Below are 19,518 nucleotides of genomic sequence, written 5' to 3' on the forward strand. Positions count from 1 at the left end.
CAGCCTGCTTTTTCATTTTGAAGTACTGAGAGCTGACAGGTGCAGAGGCTGGGAAAGTGGTATCAGCTGAGTTGCCAGCTCAGGGAAGATCCCAAACCTTGGTGCCTGTGTTTCTGTGGCTTGGTGGGAGGAATGGGTTTGAAGTCCCTCCCAGGGGTTGAGCAAGCTGGTGTGCTGCTTGTGGCTCCTACTAGCCTGCAGGGAAGACTGTAATTCAGGGTGACAGGCTGTTGTTCTTTCTTTTACCCTCACTGGTTTCTCATTTTTTGACTGGAAATGTCAGTAAAAGCAACAAAAACACTGTCTTTTTTTGTCATTAGTATGCTGGATTTTCATGCTGTTTTTCAGCATGAAAAAGGAAGGAAAAATAAAGAATTTTGCATTGACTTTCTGAGTGTGGAAACCACATACCCTCCACTATGAGCCTGGTGATTTACCTGGCCTTTCCCATTTAATGGAGGAGCTTGGAGGGAAATGAGGGAATAATTCTTAATAGCCAGCCCTGTGAAAAAGCACTGTAATGGTTTCTCCCTGCCATCCTGTGAATGTAGACAGCATTTAATAGATTCAGTTCTCTTTCTTATCTGAAGGAGGCATTTCTTTACCTTGTTTCACTTCAGCAATGAATCAGCCCTCTATGCCTTCTTGTTTCTAATAAAACACTTCACTAGCAGAAAAATCTTAATCAAAGTAGACTATGCCCATTCTGCCTTGGCTGGGTTTATTTGCTGAATCTTAGGAAGAGAATTATAAACTCCTAGAAAATACCTCAGCTGACTTAAGAGGTGAACTGGAAAACTTGGGAGGGTTTTTTTCATCTGCTGGGTCTCTGCATATTTGACTTCTGACAGGGCTGACTGGTACAGTTTTCTATGTAGGTTTTAAATTGTTTGAATTATATGTGTAATGAAGTACTTTTTGAATTGTTTCCCCCTGGGAGAGACTGAGGCTTGGAAAACATCAGGTAGAAAATTTGGGTATATGTCTGAGGTGCTTATTTAGGTTTACTTTTTCCTTAGGGAGAAGTTATGAAACTAATTAACTTAATGGGTTGGAAGAGCATTGAGGTGTCTGGCACAGCGAGGCAGAGGAAGTAGACATCCTCCTGCTAAGCACTGTGGTCTCTTCTCATCCTTTTGGGGATGTGTTTTTAAATAGGGTTCCTGGCCTTGGGACTCCTCTGATGGTTGATGATGAGATTAGCTCTAATCCAGGGACTGAGTCCTTGTCTTCATGTCCAGGTTGTTGGTGACAAACTGGCCCCTTTTTCCTGCCTTGTGCTCAATCCTGTTGAGCTGTACACAGTTTCACTTCAAAATTATGTTGATCTGGATGTTTAATGTCCAGTTGTGCTCTGGCTTTCTTTTTCCAAGCACTCCAGTGTGTTCTGTAGCTTCCCTTCCTAAAGTAGTTGGCACAAATCCTTGCAAAGCAAGGCAACCTCATCTCATTGCAGGCCTTAGCATTGTTTGTATTGATCCAGGGATATTCATCTTGGACCATTAATGGGTGGCAAGTGGAAAAGGTAATAAATTTCTGTTGCACTAGAATTAATCCCTCACTTGGCTCTTTTGGACCAGGATCTTGTTAAGAACAGAAGACACTGATTATCCTAAAGGATGGGAGGGACATTAAACCATTCAAGCATAACCACTTGTACTCTTCCCCATGAGTTAAGCAGTAATGGCCAGAGAGGAGGAGAGTTGAAAACTTTGCTGAATGGATTTAGTTGTTTAAGGTGCTCTGAGAGCCAGAGAAGAACTGCAGAAGGTGAAGGACACCCAGGTTCTTCCAGTACCTAAGGATGCTTTTTGATGCTTTTCATCGACTGAGTCCTAAATCCACCTTGACACATCTCCTTTCCTCAGTGGGTGAGGCAGATCTGGGTTTCAGACCCACCTGCTTTGGTCTTGGTGATTTTGTGTCAATGGTTTGAGGGGCTGTTTTGCCAATTGGTTCTGGAGCATTCTCATTTGCAACAGACACCTGTTCCTTAATTAGCACATCCTTAGTTCATCTCTCTGTGTTCAGTGCTTTCTGACGCAGGAGCTATAAAGTGATTTGAAGGGAGGCTGTGTTGAGCAGTGTTGGGAGAGAAAATTGGAAGAGATTAGTCACAAATTCAAGAATACTTGTCAGTAAGACAGTTGATGTCAATTTTTGTTTGCTTCGGGGCCTTACCCTACATCACTATTTAGTCAAAGGTTTATTTAGTCTGTGCACTGCTCTAGGATGGAGTGGCAGTCCCTAGTGGGCAGGAGAGTAGAGTTAAGGTCCCAATTAGAAGAAAGGAAAAAGAGGGAAAGGAGTAAAGAAAGGTTTATAACTGACTGGTTTGCTTCTATGTTAAAACCTCAAGTCCCATAACTGTTAAACCTGATTTGGCTCTTAGTCTTGCCAGTTATGCCTGTGGCGTCATGTTCTGTGTGATTTCAGCATTTCCTCCAACAACCATCAATTGCTTCACAAATTGCTTCTGAATTCTGTGCATGTTTCCTGCCCTTTTTTTAATCTGAGCAGTAAAAGCAAGACTTGGTGTAAGCAATGGTCTCAGATCAGAATATATCCCCACAAAGCAACATGTCAAACCAAGGGTTCTCTCCCCTGCTCCCCTTCTGGGTTTACTTTCATCACCTGAGAATACTTGTGATGTGAGGCATTTCCAATTTGCCTTGCAGATATTCTGAAACTGTCTCAAAAAAGGTTTCTTGGGGTTGTGCTAGTCTTAAAATAGCTTGGATTCTGTTCTGTCCTGACTCTGTTGGGGCTGACAGAGACCTTGAGGCTTAGCAGACCTGCCCCTTTGAGTCCCAGTTCTTCGCTTCTGGTGGCACCTTTTCTTGAACTGTGTTAAGAAGTCATGGAAAAGAGCAATGTGTAAATATTAATGTTGAATATTTGTCTTTAAAAATCTCTTTGGGATGCTCTATAAACCTATGCTGTATGTGCTGTGGCTTTCTAAGCACTGCCTGCTTACAGCATTTGAACCTGTTAGTGTATTGCTAACCAATGCCATCCCATGGAGGACAGGCAGGGCTCTCTAACACGCATTTTGTCTCTTACAAGTAGCTTCTCTCATCTGTGTTTAGACTGCAGCCAGGGTCTGTTTTTTTCTTGCAGTGGAGCCTTTTCTCTTCTCTCTGGAGTAGGTGAGGCTTGAGTGTTGCTTTGTGCCCGAGCAGAGGTGACAGTGCTGCACAGGACATGTCACCTCTGGGCACAGGCTGATAGCATGGTTGCTTTGTGTGCTCTAGGAAGTGCTGGGAGAAACTCTCATGGGAAGCTGTAGAGTCCAGATTTCTAGGATGGATCTTTGTTGGATGTATTTTGCAGCCCAGCTGGAAGATATGCAACAGACTGGTGCTGCAGTATACCCCAGTTTAATTTGCCCCATCCCTGGAGATTGGAATGAGATTGTCTTCAAGGTCCTTTCCAACCCAAACCATTCTGTGATTCTATGAAACACAGGTCTCTTAATCCAAGAGGGTAGTGAGGAAGTTCTTCATTGAAGAACCTTTACTTTCCACATTGAATTAAGTTCTCTATTATGAATATCTCTTTGATGACTTTTTCCCTCACTTTACACAGGTTTTCAGCTTCCAAGAGCTGAACCATTACACTGTAGCTTCCCCTATCTGTTTTTACCTGTATGAAAAGCCCTCTATGTTTTACACAGGCGACTTTTAAAGCATGGGGGAAAAAAGCTCCAGGCAGACGTGGCTCCATTGCTGTGGAGCCTGGGATACCCCGAAGCCACCCCATCAATGTTAATGGGAGCAGACTGGTGAGGGCTATTGCTATTCATACGTAAACTGAGCATGTACTTGGGCAAAGAGGCCACAGTTTAATATTTAATATTCTGTAAGGCTGCACTGGGAGCTTTTACTGAAATGTGTCAGTAAAGGAGTGCTATAGCAGTGATAGCAAACGGCTGAGAGCCAAGAGATCCTGAGCTCTACTTCTTCCCCAGGCATGTTCTCTGATACCCAGCAGCTTACTTGACCCCCTTGTGTCTCAGCCAACTTAGCTGTAAAATTAAGCAACAAAGAAAGCTTCATGACAAACAGGCGTGTCTGGAGGTGAACTTTCAATACAAGCTTTGTTCTTCTGATAAATTCATCTCGCTGGCAGAATTTCTGGTTTTTAATCTAATATGTGATTTTGTTGTCCTTCCAGGCAGCATTCACGCTCCTCTTGGGTCCTTTCACCTTCTTCAATGTGCAGAAGACCAAGTATCTTCAAATCATGACGTCCCTCATGAGATGGATAGGTGAGTCTTGGCAGGGGCTTGGCCACCTCTTTACCATTAATGGAACCTGAGTCATGCCACTGACGCTTCTCTTTGGCAAGATCTTCTTGTTTGGAAGCAAGTGCTTGTCAAAGCAACATCTTTGAGGACAATTGTGCAAGACTAATAAGTTTTTGAGGAGAAAGGTTTTAGTCTAAGATGAAGTTTCTGATTAAAACAAAACAAATTGTTCTCAATTAGACATGGCTAGTAAATGAGGTTTTAGTCTGGTTTGTGTGAGGGGCAGAAGAGGTTGGGCAGAGTTTCCTGTCTGGGTGCTGGCTGTGATACTCACCAGTTGGAAGTTTCTCATTCTCACAGCATATGCACAGCAGATTTTGGACAATCTTTGCTTTGATCTGAGGAAAAAAAGGCATTTCTGTCAGACTTTCCCCCCTTAGTTTTATCATCTGCTTGCATTTATTTTCCTCGGTCTTCCTTTATGGTAGGATGTGCTGCATTGGAAATCCCCAAACCAATATGCATTGTCCTTGGGAAGTCCTGCTCCCATGAGTTCTTTCAAAATATTGTCAAGAACTTCTGGGAAGACAGATCATTCCCTTAAGAGGCATAAGACATCACTCCTTTTTTTTTTTTTTTTCCCAATGCCTTTGTCATTCAAAGATGCAGCTGCCTCACGTCTGGCTTGTGTGTGTATGTGCCCTTAAAGGCTGAGAGGTGTGTGTGGGTTGTGAAGGTTTATGTTCAGGTTTGTCTATTTTTATGTCACCTAGACAGAGTGACTGATACTCAAGGCTAATAAAAAGCATTTCTGCAGGTTAATAACCAGCATTTCTGCTGGTTAACAGTCTCCTGGTGTGTGAATCCAGACTATTCAGACACAGAATTAGCTCTGCTTATACCTATCACTGGAATAAGAAGAAAAGCTGCTTCTCTAACTATTTCCCATTACACCCATACTCTTGACCAGACTGCAGTTGGGTATTGTTCCTTCTCTGTGAGTTCATCCTGTTTGGAGGTGACTGGCAGTCACTGCAGAGGAATAGAGATCCTCTGTTCTAGAGAATTCCTGAGACAGGGTTAAGCAGTTGACACCCAGGAAAATTAAGTTGGATTTTAAGCTCTCAAGTCTCAGATGTTGAACAGTTTGAGTTAATAAATCCTGACTTTGGATGGTGTGAAAATCCTGAATGCCTGTTTTTCTCCTTTGTTGTCTGAGCACATGAAAGGTATGAAAGCACTCCCATTCTTCAGAGAAAGAGGTTATCACATTAAGGGATACTAAAGGAAATGAGAAAGTTTGACATGGGTTTTTTTGGGTTTTTTTTCTTCTTTTTTTTTTTTCTTTGTAAGAGTGATCTCTGCTCAGCTGACTGGCCTGATTCCAATCACCCTGCCTTCTCTTTCCTGGTAAAGACATCAGTCAGACCTCATTCCTGTCTCTGTGAGTCTGATGCCTGCCTCATCTGCCGTTGATTTCCCTTTAGCCAGCTCCTTCCAGTATGAGGATTGCTGAACCTTGGCATGATGGCAGAACTGTTCCTCTCTTTCATGGCTTGATGGAGAGGGATAAAGGCAGTGTTTGGAGAAGTGTAGGGGAAATTAATACTTTAGCCTGATTGATTCCTGCGTCAGCACGCTGGGGAACAGCTGCCCCAGATAATGATAGTTAATGACCCTGACAGTACCTCAGTGGCTACTTAGAAGAATGGATTCCGTATGTGTACAATGAGGGATAGATTTATTGGGAAAGACAATTTGTCAAAAAGCCATGTGATGCAGGGAGCAGAGAAAAGCTCCTGCTGCAGATCCCAGAGTAAGGATCAATCCCATACTGCTGAGATTTGCCAAACTGGCTTCTCCCATGTCCTCACATAACTGCTGTCACCTCCTCCAAAAGCAGGGCTGTGAGTTAAACACAGGTTGGTGTTTACAGAGCTTAGATCCTAAAGAATGGTCTTGGGCAGTGTTTTGTGGTTGTCTGGACTTTTCCTGCCTGCATGCCAATGGCCAGATGTGAACTCTTTGTCCTGGTGTAAGCTGTGCCTTTCCTTCACCTTCTTTGGGTTGGTTTTAGCCATGTGGTGTTGAGGGTGGTTCTGTAAAACACTCTGAGCAGCAGAGCAACACTGCAGCTTCCCACCTACCTGTTTATTGTGTGGGGGGAAATAAAACCTTATCCAGCTTACCTGTGCTCATTGGCTTGGTGGGGATGGGAATCTGACCCATGCTTTGCATCATTATTTGATAAAATGAAGCCTCCCTGAGCTGGGAGGTCAGTACAGACTTTGCAGTGTGCTTCCCACAGGACCCACCACACATTCTTCTCTCCAGCCCAGTGGAAAGTCCCTGGATTTCAGAGTAGAAGAGGCTGATGTAAAGCAGCACTGCCTCAGGTGTACTGGTGATTCAGATGATAGCAGCTGAGAGGATGGTTCTTGGCAGCAGGGAGAGCTAGCTGTGTGTGAAGGTCATTTCTGCTGGTGTTTGTAACAGTGTCAGCCTTGCCTTTGAAAGTTGCTTTCCCTCTTTTTCCTGATCTAAGTGATAATCAAATGTCACCAGCCTCTTCCAGAGCCCTGTGCTCATCACAAGCAGCACATTGGCTATCAAAGCCTACAGCAATCTCATTCCACACCTCCCAGATAAAAAAAAAAAAAATTCATTCTCTCTCTGAAAAATAGGCTTAAACACTTGGATCTGAGCTGGAAATTAAAAATGGGCCAGTTCAAAGAATGTGGAGATGTTCCAGGGATCAGCTATTTATCTGGCATCCTCCCAGGATAGGGGACTAAGCCAGGACAGGCACCTCTGAAGCCTCTAAAAGGAGAAAGTTGAAGGAGGAGCTTGCAAGCCCAAGTACTGTGCTGCTAGAGAGCCCAGACAGATGGGCTCTCCTTGTCTGGGCCTTTTGATCATGGACAGCTCATCTGGAAAGAAGGCTGGCATGGCAAGGCACTTCCCTGCCAGGACTGATGGGAGCACAGAGGGTGGATCTGTGTCTCCAGGTGGAGTGGGGCTGGTGGCAGAGATGGCTTCCAGAGGAATCGAGCTGTTGCCAGTCTTCTGAAGAGTAGCAGCTTACACACCTGGCTGCAGATCTGATTGTCACTTGGCATTGGTGAGTGCCAGTGGTTAAATTCAATGCAGCAGTTGGTGCTTGAACTGCTGGCCTTATCCTTGCTTAGAGATCTCTGGTCTCCAGGAGCTGGCAGATGAGTAAGGCTTTGCCTACCCAAGTTCTCATCACTTTCTCAATGCAGAAGCTCCTTATACTGCTTTGTCAGCCTTTTGCAGGTACTGAGCTGCCTTGGGAGATGAAGCAGAGGTACCCTAAGGGGTGTAACAGGGAGCCTGCCTGCTGAGCTTCCCTGAAGAAAGGGCCAGTCATGAAAATAATTAGGTTTAAATCCTGACAATAGTGCCTTCATTGAAGCCTTATTTTGATTTGTGGTTAGAACCTTGTTAGCTCACCCAGCACTGGGGCCATGTGAGTACAAATTGTTCCTATGTGGTGAGGAGGGTCCTTCCCAAAGTGTAATTCCTTCCTTCCTTTCAGCTCTCTTCCATCTCAGCCTCAGGAAAGTGTAGAGCTGTTACTAGGTCAATTCCTTTACCAGTTTTTGAGCCTGTTTCCAGGTCTCTTACAAAGTTATTGGAGCAGGACTTTTTGCAGAAGGCTAAACCAACTAAGCCATCAATAAATTTAGAGCTGTTGATATTTCCAATTCTGCTGTTTGGATTTCAGACTTTTTATTTTTTTCTTCCTGGAGGATTTAAATCTATGGTGGTGATGGATTGCTCTCTAAAGAGACTTGCTTATCTAGCTGGTTTTTTTCCCTCTCATTTCTTCAATCCTGATCAAGTGGGTACTGTTAGGGGTGAGGTGCTGAAGGGCATGGCCCAGCAAGAGGGAGTGAGCCCAGCAACTCCCATGCAGCTCTCACAGCAGAGGGAATACAGCTCACTGGGGCACAGCCTTACCTTTTTATTATTGGATAATATTGGATAATAACTGTCTAGCAGCATCATGGGATAGGATATGGATTAGGAAAGATAACAAAAGGACAAAGCTTGGTGGAGCTGAGCAGCAAACATTGGGCTATTGTGTATTAAGCAGCTAACCCGATTAATTGCAGCCTGTTGCAGCTCGAGATGTCCAGCTCTATAGGTGAGGACTGCTGGCTCTAAAGACATTGGTAGCATGATTATTGCTGCTATTATTAAATTGTCTCTGCCAAATGTTCCCAGACAGCTCCCACATGGGGCCTGTGCTCTGTGTGCTGCTCATGATGCTGTATTGTAGTTATTAGAAAGTATTGTATTTTAATGAAGAGATGGTTTATAAAGTAATAAACTTCTGGGTTTGGTTCAGGCTCAGTTCTCTCTCCCTGTTGGATCACAGCACATCTATTCAAGTAAATGCAGCCCTTGAGACAGAGCCTTCCCAGCTCTTCCCAAACGATGATCTCACAATTACATGCTCAGGAATAAAATCTCTACTCCAGCTCTTTCCCCTGGCCAATAAGATGGAGGGGAAGCAGACAAGAATTTCTGGGAAGTCTATGTTAAACCCTTCTTTTCTCCATCCCATTCTCTTCCAGGATACTCGGTAGAAGGCTTTGGGGCAGAAACTAGGAAAGGGCTGTCCAGAGTGTGCTAGTAGGGCTGACTTTCTGTATCTGGTGGCTTCTCTGGTAGTTCTGATCTTTCCACTTGAGCCCTGCTGTTTGCAGCATTGCTCTGCAGAGATCTGGTCTCAGACCATCTCAGACGAGCAGTCTAAGGTAACTGTCACTGCTATCGTTAGCAGCAGAACTATCTGTGCTGGAGTGGAGTGGCTGCAGAAACCTGGAGTCACTGTGCTACATCCCTTCAAGTGCTGAGACTGAGAATTACACAGGAGGCTGATTTAGGAGGGGGTGACAGTTATCTGAAGTCCTGCATTTCCAGTCCCCTGCTGAGAAATTAGTCTGCCAGTGGCTACAGTCCTCAAGGTGAGTGGCCTCTTTTCACATAAGAAATTGAGCTTCCTGCAAATAGCTTAAGGAAGGGATCATTGTGATCTCTACCTCTCTCCTTTAACACTGCAGGAGGATGAGGGAATTGGACTGTAAATCAGGACACTGTTGCATGTTCATTCTGACAAGCTGCTTCAACAAAGTTACTTCATGTTCTTATATCCCTTTTGGAGCAGATGAAGCTGCTGCCAGAGCCCAGGGTAAATAATTCACTAAGAGAAGTGAATATATTTATGAAGAGTTAGTTAAAATGCTCTGCGTCTGTCATGCCTGCTTTTGTAATTGTCGGCTGAGGAGCTCATTTCAGTGCTGTTTGTGGGGGGCAATGGGGTGAAGCAGTGCCTGTCTGAGAGAAAGAGCCTTGTGAGCTTCAGACACAGATGGAGAGTGATTTGCAGTGGTGGACTGAGATCCTGCCTGAGGAGCTGATGAAAAGAGCACTTTATTCGGGCAGCAGGAGACACTGATAGGCTGAGAGCTGAAGAAGGGGAGCTGGAAATGTAAGGGCACATTCAACCCTGCAGAAGGGTCTGGATGACAGTGCCCATGCAGGTTTTCAGAGTGGTGCTGTGGCATGAAAAGCTGCTTTCTGTTCAGAGTGGATGTTGGTGGAACAAGATGATAAAAAACTTTGCTGTGTAGGGCCCAAGGCAGGATAGGCAAGATGTGGCTAAGTCTGCAGAGCACCTGGATGTCGTGGGACATGGGTGTTGTGCAGCCTGTGCTTTCCAAAGCATGCAAAGCTTTAGTTTGGGCTCACAGTGACAACAAGGTGTGTATTATTCCCTTCTCTCAGAAGAGTAAACTATGGCATGGACAGAGCTAATAGGCCAAGCCAGCAGTAGAGCTGAGAGCAGAGTCCTGGTTGCAGAAGTTTTATGGCTCTTCTGCCAAAGGTGACCGGCAGACAGAGGACCATAAACTACACGAGTAATTTTCCCCCAGAAGCAAACAAGCCTCACTGGCTGCTTTCCTTCCCATATGTTGAGAAAAGGCATGTGATAAATGCCTGAGTGCAAGGCCATGCTTCTCCTGTGGACTGTTGCTGGTGTTCAGATGTCTGTGGGACCAGCTGAGATGGGGCAGCTATGCTGGTTTCATGGCGGGTGTTGTTGCCACAGTTGGGGAAGCTACTTGTAAATCTTGGTTATGGTATTGCAAGCCTGATGAAGAAAAGCAGGGAAATTATGCTCTTAGAGCAAAGAAGCTCCACTGAACTGCTTTTGGCTGCCAAAAAGTCCTGGTAGTACTTTTTAAATGGAACTTCCCTTTGTGAGGAAAAGGGCCTCCAGCTGGCCCAAGGCAGTTGTGTCTGAGTTGGCTGCAGCAGGAGCAAGCCAGGCCCGGGGGAGTGGAGGTGCCTGAGAGGCTTTTTCTTGCCATCTTGGTAAGCTGTGTCACACTTCTGTGTATGAGCAACAGTCCCCTGCCATGTGGACCCTGCCTCAGGCTTTAGGGCAGGGATGGTAACACTGTCCAGACAAGTCCCTGCTCTCCATTAGAGGAAGGAGCCACAGTGATGTTCCACAACTTTTGCTCATATCTTTCTTCTTGGAAGTAATTTCCTTCCTCTTTTCTTCTGACGTTTCTCTCCAGAGACTTGCTGTCTTCTGTGAACATATCCATCTTGCTTCCCCACAGCCTCTGCACTCATAAATCCTTCATCTTCCTAGAGATGGTGTTTTAGGCTCTGTGAATGTCAAATCCGATCCTTAACTACTCCAGCTCCCATATCTAATGGAGCAAAACCTGGTTTTCATGTTACCTCTTTACTGTCAATTCATATAGAAACCCCCCCTGAAGGTTGGGGAAGTTAATCACTTGCTGTTCTGGAGTTTGTGGAGAGCTGGAGGTCATGAACAAGTGGCAGGATATAGCTTCTGCAAGAGAAACTAGCTAAATGAGTTTTAAATTTAAAAATCAATGTCTTAATTTCAGATACTTTGTCCTGCCAGCATGTTGGACTCCAGCTGTGCTTTAATACTTCAAATGCCACAGGATCCAGAATGCCTGGTGGTTGCAGAGTTGCAGTGGGCTCTTCAGCTTGCCCACATCACTGCTGGAAGGCAGCTGGCTCTGAGAAGGGGCACCAACATCCTAGAAAGACATCAGCAGGGAAGTAGACAGCACAAGTGTCAGGTGGGGATGCAGAAGGTAGGACTGTCTTGACGTGTTCCTGGCCCGTTCAGTGTGTACAGAGCAGATGCTTCTGTTTTTGTACCCTTTCTATGACAGAGCTGCCTAATGTTAAACTAAATGAGATCTGCTCCTCTGTTTAAGAGTGGCCTGCTGTGTTTTGACTCAATACAGGATTGAGGTGGGGAGAAATCTTCTCCTTTCCAAAGAGACTGAGTTTAGGAAGCTCCTGAAAACATCTTCCTCTTGGAATCCATCATGCTGCTTAATGTACGAAAAGGGAAGGAAGTGGTGTGTGTTGGGATAGGGTGATCCATTATCATTATTTCCTGGCATATTGATTCTCTGCTTGGACAGGAAAGCTCTGTCACACCCTCAGCTGCAGTGACGGATGGCCCTGCCACAAACGTGTCATGGCACCAGCTCAGACAAATGGCTGGGGGGTAGGGGAGCAGCCAGGCGTGGGGTGGCTGCACACCACTGCCTCTCTGCTCCCTGCAAGGGGTGGCAGGCACATGTGGTGATGTTCTCTCCAGGCTTTCCTTGTAGAAGGAGGAACGGGAGTAGGGACAGGGCTGGAGAAGATGTGAACGTCTCGCAAATACCATGTCTTGCAGGGATGCAAGGGGGAGTTAAATCAGCAGCTCATTCTGAGTATCTGATCTTGCAGGAACCTACCATGACAGGGGAAAAAAATGTGTCTGAGGCTTGGACTTATTTTCTGTTCTGCAATAGCCTTTCTGCAGAGAGATGAAGCTCATGTACAAACACCATTTTTCATTTACAGAGGTGTTTTCTCTGACTCTGTAAAACGATCCTTAAACTCAGAATGGCTAGATTATCTTCACTGCTTCTCTGCAGCTCTGTTATGTTTCTATCAAAATGCACAAAAATGTATTTCTTAATATCCCCAGACTCCCATATTTCCCAAACTGTACTACTTTGGACGTCTGCTCATCCATATTCATCCTTACTTCACCTGCAAGAACCAGAGCAGAACTTCCCTGTCTCTGAATCAACATCTCCTGAGTCAAGCAGGAGAGGCAGCAGTAGCTGACTGCAAGGTCTGCTTTATCTGAGAGGAACATTTGTTCTTCAAATAGTGAGGAGAGCAGAGAGTCTGCAGGAGAGGCAGTTGGATGGTTGGGATGAGATTCATCACAATTTTCCTTTATGACGTAGCCCCTCTTTATTTTTTTCCTCAGGCTCCCTTAGATCCTTCACTAAAAATGATGTTTGAACATCTAGAGGAGACAAGATGAGACAAGAAGTGGCCTCTGTGCCTTGCTAACTGCCAGGCCTGTGGTGTGGGGGCTTGGAGTGTATTTAACACTGTGGAAAAATCAGGACAAGCAAAACCCTTGGTTGCTTTTTAAGCATTTATATAAAACAAGGCTTAAAACAAATTTTTCATGTAACCAACTAACCATCCATGGGGCCATCACTGTCGACCTTGCTTTGTGGCTCTGGGTGCTGATGATCATGATCTGAAGGTGTTTCATACCTGCAACACGTTGCTTGTGTTCTCTGTTCTGTGTGGAGAGGAACCCATCAAGGGTTTCTCTGTGAATCCATGTCTTACTTCACCAGGACCCATGTGGTGAAGGAACACTGTTGGACTGCTGATGTGACATGAAATAGTGTCGTGTGACTCTGCCTTCAGCCTGCTGTCCTGGGTAGGGGATGTGAGTGAGAGCTTTTTGTGTGCCTGAGGATCCTGTGCTGCCTCTTTTCTGCTCAAAGCTGCCTGTCCATCAGCCTGTCATCTTCTTTTCATTTTGACTTATCATCCAAATCATATCTAGGTTTCAGAGTTTCATTTTTTGGCTCGCCTCCTCTCAGGGACAGACAGATAAATTTGACAGGCAAGTGTTTTAGCTGTCCAGTTCCAGGAGTGAGAAACTCTTCTGCCTCAGGGACTGAGGGAAAACAACCATGGGGCAGGGCTTTTGTTGTCCTTTCTGAGGCTGGAATTGTATAGGGGAGGTTTCCAGTTTACCCAGCACCATTTCTCTCGAGGATCTTGCATCTGCAGACCACCAGCGCTCAGGCAGGGGAAGCAGAGCTTGCCTTGTTGGAAGCAAAACTAGTTTGGATCTTAGTATTGGATCCTCACTCCTTGTAGTTCTAATAAATTTCTGAAATGCATATTTAATGAAAAACAAATGTATTAAATTCTAGTTACTTAAGCCAAAGACCATCCATCATTTAGGGAATCCAAAAAAATTCTGTTCCTTCAGTGTTCCCTGCCAGAAAAGCACAAGTCAGGGCAGAGGAGAGTCTGTGGGAAATGCTTCAAGGATGGGGTACCTGCCTGAAAATTCCCCTGACCTGGTCCTGTTAGCACTGGTGCAGAAAGTGGGGCTTTGAGCCAATGGTGAGAGTGGGTTTGGGGATGGAAATAGGTCACTTGCTACTGTGTTGAGCAGAGCATGAGAAGATTCACTGTTTAGTGTGCAGGGGAAGAGGAGTGAGACTTCTGAGTCATGTCTTAGCCCAGACACAGGACCAGCTCAGGATGGGGCTGCAGAGCCTGACCACCTCTCCCAGGTGAGAAGGAAAGGTACAGTCTCAGCACATTTCCAGAACTGCCCAACCTGCTGTCTTATTACTCAGGGCATCTTTTCCTCTTGCTTGTAGCCTGTGCAGCCCCAGGGAGTGCAGCAGTGTCACATCACCTGGAACACAGCTCTTTCTGCATCTCTTGCTGAGCAGATATGGCTGGCAAGCACCTCCTCTCTGGGGAGCAGTGGGGAAGGCACAACAACTGTACCCCTGTTCACAGTGCCCCTCACCTGCTGGGCTTGAGTGAAGGCAAGGGGAATTGCACACCCCCAGTGCAATGAGCTGTTGCCTTCCGTAGCTCTCTGTGACTGCCCTTGGGGGAGGAAATAGAGCCCAGCACTCCCAAAACGACCTGGCCTCGTGGTACCGTGAAGGAATGGATGTGCTGCTGTCAGTGCGGTGTTTGGGGAGGGCTGGTAGACGTGCCCTGCCACTAGAAAACAGTTGGAAGCAAGAGGTTTCCTGAGGCAACACAGGATGAAATGCAGTGTGTGGCTTGGGAAGGGTGCAGCATGGAGCTGTTGTTTGCTGCAGGAGAACGTGAATTTCTGAAGGAGGGTTTTGGAGAGTGCTGGGGGTATATAGGAGGCAATATTCTGTGAGGTTAATCTGATCTTCAGAACACAAGAAGAGGCAGCATTCACCAACTGGTCTGTAACTATTTTCCCTAGTTCCATCCCTGGCAGAGTTTCCCATCTTGAGTCGCCTGTTATTGGGAGCAGGACTGGGCACAGAGCAAGCCCGTGATCTTGTCACCCCATGGTGAGCCTGCCCAGCTCCTAGCACTGGTGCCAGCCTCCTATGGACTTGAACTCTGCACTGCTCTGTTTAATTCCTCTGGATTTATATTAATGACATTCAAAGTTGTCTGTAGTAGTTGTCTCAGCATTTTGTTGATTTTTTCATTACCTGATAATTCACAGCTCTGTTCCTGTGCCTCATACTGGTGCAAGGACAGCCCTGTGCAAGCCACAGTGGCTCACCCATTGCAGCACCAGACTGTAAATCTCACTGCTTGCTGCCCTGCCAGGCAGGTCCTTTTCTCCCCATTACTTGTTAACTCCAGCAGCTGATGATCATCTTTCCCAGGTTGATGCAATTTTTGTGACACCAGAATTAGTTTTTTGCTGCTTTTATATGCCATGCTAGGAATGAAAGTCTCACAGTAACTGCTCTGGCTCAAATTTCCACCCGCAAAGTAATAAGGGCATTAGCCCAATCTCCTCAATTCATTTTGTCCCTGGCACGTTGTTATTTGTAATAAGCTTTGTAAAATGTTGTTAGGCTTTTTCCTGACATAAGTGAAGGGTAGACGAGCAGACTTTGTGTCTAGAAACAATGAATTTTAATAGCAGTCTTTCAGTGCTGCTTTAGTCCCTTCCAGACTGGCTTCTCCACCCTGGGATTAGCTACAGACAGCCTGTTCCTCCTGCCCAGGAAATGGCTGGCTAGTTCTTGCTCTATCATGCTTGACAGATCCCAGGGACAGGAAAGCTTCCTAGTATAGCTGCTGCTCCTGTGCACATTGGGGATGTCTTGAAAACATTAGTCCAGTTGGAAATTTGTAGAACTATTACTGGGGTTGGCTGGAGCCAAGTCAGAGCTCAAACATCTCTAAGCCTTTTTGAAATACTGGTATTTAACCTGTGTGTGTGTGTGTGGCAAAAGCATCCATGGACTGAAACCCTTGAGGGCTTAGGGTTCACCAGCCATGTCAGCCTTCTGCTTCTGAAGGGCTCAGCACAGCCCTGTGCTCTTGGAGGTGGGAGGGTGAGTCTCTGTGGGAAGGAGACTGGAGGGAGATGCCTGAGCCCATTTCCCTTATCTGCTGCCTGGCATTGACAGCAAATCATGATAAATTCTTGTGCACCTTTAATGTAGCACCTTCAGATAAGGTGGTGCATCGAAGAGATAAGGAGATGCTCTTGCATAGTAGGAGAGAGCTGGTGCCAAGACTGCCAGTGCAGTGGGAGGAGGTCATGAGGAGTGGGAGCCTGGGCTTGACCTGAGACGTTCTCTCTCTCTCCAGCTTTCATCCTCATGATTATTCTGGCCCTCATCCGCATCAGCAGAGGCCAAGCTGAAGGTCACCCGTCCATGGCCCAGCTGTCGGGCATCCGTAATCTGTTCGGGGTTTGTGTCTACTCCTTCATGTGCCAGCACTCCCTGCCATCCCTCATCACCCCCATCTCCAAGAAGAAGCACGTCAACAAGCTCGTGCTGCTCGATTACATCCTGATCCTGGCGTTCTACAGCCTCCTGTCCTTCACTGCCATTTACTGCTTCCGCAACGACACCCTCATGGACATGTACACGCTCAACTTCACCAACTGTGAGATCATCAGCGTGGCCTTCATTCGCTACTTCCTGGGCCTCTTCCCGGTCTTCACCATCAGCACCAATTTCCCCATCATCGCAGTGACCCTGCGCAACAACTGGAAGACCCTTTTCCACAGAGAGGGGGGCACCTACCCGTGGGTGGTGGACAGGATTGTCTTTCCTGCCATCACGCTGATTCCCCCAGTGCTGGTGGCTTTCTGCACCCACGATCTGGAGTCCTTGGTGGGGATCACGGGAGCCTATGCTGGGAACGGGATCCAGTATCTCATCCCAGCTTTCCTGGCGTACTGCAGCCGGAAGGACACTCAGCTGGTGTTCGGCAGTGGGACAGTGAACAAGCACCTCTCCCCTTTCCGGCACAGCTTCTGGATTGTGTTCGTGCTCATCTGGGGTTTCTCCTGCTTCGTGTTTGTGACTGCAAACATTGTCCTGAGTGAGTCAAAGCTCTGATAGAGCTCCAGAGACTCTAGCATTTCAGCTCCCCCTCTGGAACTCTGCAGTGAGGGGGAGAGGCAATATGAAGGGAAGTTTCCAGGCTGTTGCATGGTGACACAGACTTTCTTCACCCCACTTTGGGTGTGGGTGGAGTGGACTCAGCCTTGTTACAGTTCTGGTTCTCAGACAAAGCCCTGGGGCTGAGCCCTTGGCAGCCTACACCATTAACCAGTGTCCAGCCATTCCTGCCTTTGGCTCTGTCAGAGCAGCACGTTCTCTGTCTGTCCCTCTGTGGTTCTCTGTGTGCTGCAGGTCTCGGCACACAGGAGAGAGACAGCCTTGGTTGCATCACTAAATGTCCCTTCTCCCAAAGGCAGGAATGTGCTGTGCAGAATCCAGCAGGAGTTTGGGATAACTGAGTCTCTTCTTTCTGCTGAGACTTCAGACCAACCTCCTGTGCCAGCTGAAGGAAAACATAAGGGTGGAAATAGACCTAATTCAGAAGGAAATAATTTTGTGCTGTTATATTTTCTTTTTCTAGAAGCATTATCATGTTTGTGCACATTGCCTGGGATTGGGGATCTTTTGCTTAGAGCTGGATTTCTCCAGCCTGGGAGTTTACATTCACGCTTCCATCCTGTTCTCCTGTTCTGTGGCAGCTCGGTTGGGCAGAGCAATGCCCCTCTGCATGCAGGGATGTAGCTCTTCCCATTGGAAAGGAAATCAGCACCGGCACAGGACGCGGAGCTTTCCACTGGCAGAGCCCTTCTCCCTTTCTCAGCTTTGCCCGAGGCTGGTACAAGCAGCCAGGCCCTGACTCCAGCGGCCGGGATTGGGATCGGTGTGAGCTGGGAGGTGCTAATTACCCAGTCCTGACACGCGAGAGGCTCTGGCTGTGCACACTGATGCGTTCCCGGCTCCCGCGTTGGGTAATTAGCCTTGAAACAAGGTGGGTGTTAACTCAGGGGAATGAGCCGGTGCCAGGAGGAAGCGGCCGTGCCCTGGCTCAGCTTTGCCTGCAGCAGCAGAGCTCCCGAAACAAGGGAGCAAAACCTGAAACCCTGCTGAAATTGGGCTTGAATTCACCCTCTTGTCCTTCTACACAGGGCTAAGGTGGGCTTGGGGCTGCTCCTGCTCTGCTTCTTTTGGAATTGAGCTGCTCCTACCTTGGGCAGCTCTAGGAGAGTCTCTGCTTTTAGGGTGACTGTGGTCGCTGTAACACCACACTTTGTCACCGGGTCCTGTGTTCAGAAGCTCTGGGGCACAGATTATATGGGGTTTCCTGACAGAAAGAAGAACTTTAAAAGTTTTCCCCTGAACTATTCTAAACCCCCTGTTATCAAAGCAGGTTCAGAGCCAGGTGCATGGCAGATCCTCCTGCCCTCTGCACTTACTGCAATATTAAATGTCATCGCTCACTAAAGCAAGCTTTGAACTGCAGCTCTTTTTAATCAAGCTCTGTTTTCAAGTAGGACTTTCTGGTTTCCATATGACCTGAAGTGCTCCTCCTGGGGGAATATGCAAGTACCTGGAGCTGTATAAAACCACTTCATGGCTTTTAAAGCAAAACCCTGCACCTCTCAAGCCTGAGCACCGCCACTGTGTCCTTGCCGAGCTGCCTGGAGAGAATTTGGAGAGACTGTTCATCTTCTCTCCAGTTTCATCCTAAACAGGCATTGGCAGCCCTTGCTAGTGAGTTTAACATCCCCAAGTGCTTCTGGAAAGCTGATGTGGCATCTTCACTACCAAATTAAGAAGGTATTTTACAGGTATCTGGTGCTGGTGTCTTGTTTAGGAAGCAGTTTGGAGGGCAGATTCATGGGGCAGCTGTGCTGGGAGCCACCTGTGTGGCAGCTGGGAGCTGGGCAGAGCTGGCAGGAGGATTGAATGCATTGATGAAATGAGCCTTTGGAAGCTGGAGATGCTGAGGGGGCTGTTCCTCTGCATGAGTGTGCAGGTGTGGGTTCATGGAGGGGCTGAGGGCTGTCTGCCCTGAGCTGCCCATGTGTTGCAAGGCCCTTGGCTCAGCCCCTGCCCTCCACATGCCCATTTCAGTCGCTTGCCTTCACATTTCATTGCAGCCAGGCAACAGGGCTGTTCTTTCATCTCCTTTCACCCTCCCTTCTCAGGAGGGAGGGAACCCAGCCTGGCACCCTCTTTCCTACCATCTCTTGCATTTAAAGATGTGCCTTCTTTTCCCTGGCCTGTGTGTTCCCCTCTCCCCCTCAACAATGCCTGACAGTGACTTCTGAGGGGCTGCTCCTCCAAGACCTGCTTGGATCTAGGTTTTGGATGCAATGGGATGCTGAGGGCTTGTGTTCCAGCCCCTGCCTTTGCCGTGGTACCTTACCGGGAAGGACTGTGCTCCCCAAGGAGCATGAGTTCTTCTCAAATAAATAATCATGAATTCCCAGACACCTGCTGTCCTTGCACAGCAGCAAAACAAATATATCCGAAGAATTGGGGTGATTAACAGAAAGAAGCTCTACAGCAGAGAACATTTTTCATATAAAACATGACATAGCAATGCCTTAAAAATTACTTGAGAAAGCAGGAAGGGGATGGTTCAGTGCAGCCAGCACTGGCTGAGGGGATGCTGGGTGACCCCGTGGTGCAGGGCACAAGCTCTCTCACTCATCACGAATAAGTCTATTTTTATTTGGCCATTATCAGCACTAACAATTCGTTATTGCAGATTCACACATGATGCTTTGTCCTGACTGTAATTAGTTTTAAAAAAACGGGATTAAAACCAATAAAATGTACATTATA

General features: G+C 46.8%; 1 protein-coding gene across 2 annotated transcripts in view; it reads left to right on the forward strand.

Moving 5' to 3' along the window:
• Positions 1-19,518, forward strand: part of SLC38A12 (solute carrier family 38 member 12) — a 43,432-nt gene extending 23,914 nt beyond the window's left edge. For both annotated transcript variants that reach the window (XM_014878173.2, XM_014878174.2), the window contains exons 9-10: positions 4,177-4,270; positions 16,001-19,518. In XM_014878173.2, coding sequence (XP_014733659.1) covers positions 4,177-4,270; positions 16,001-16,761 — 855 coding nt within the window. In that variant the 3' untranslated portion in view covers positions 16,762-19,518. The remainder of the gene's footprint in view (positions 1-4,176; positions 4,271-16,000) is intronic.

This window comes from Sturnus vulgaris, chromosome 20 (genome assembly GCF_052056855.1).
Source record: "Sturnus vulgaris isolate bStuVul1 chromosome 20, bStuVul1.hap1, whole genome shotgun sequence".
Taxonomy (NCBI): Eukaryota; Metazoa; Chordata; class Aves; order Passeriformes; family Sturnidae; genus Sturnus; species Sturnus vulgaris.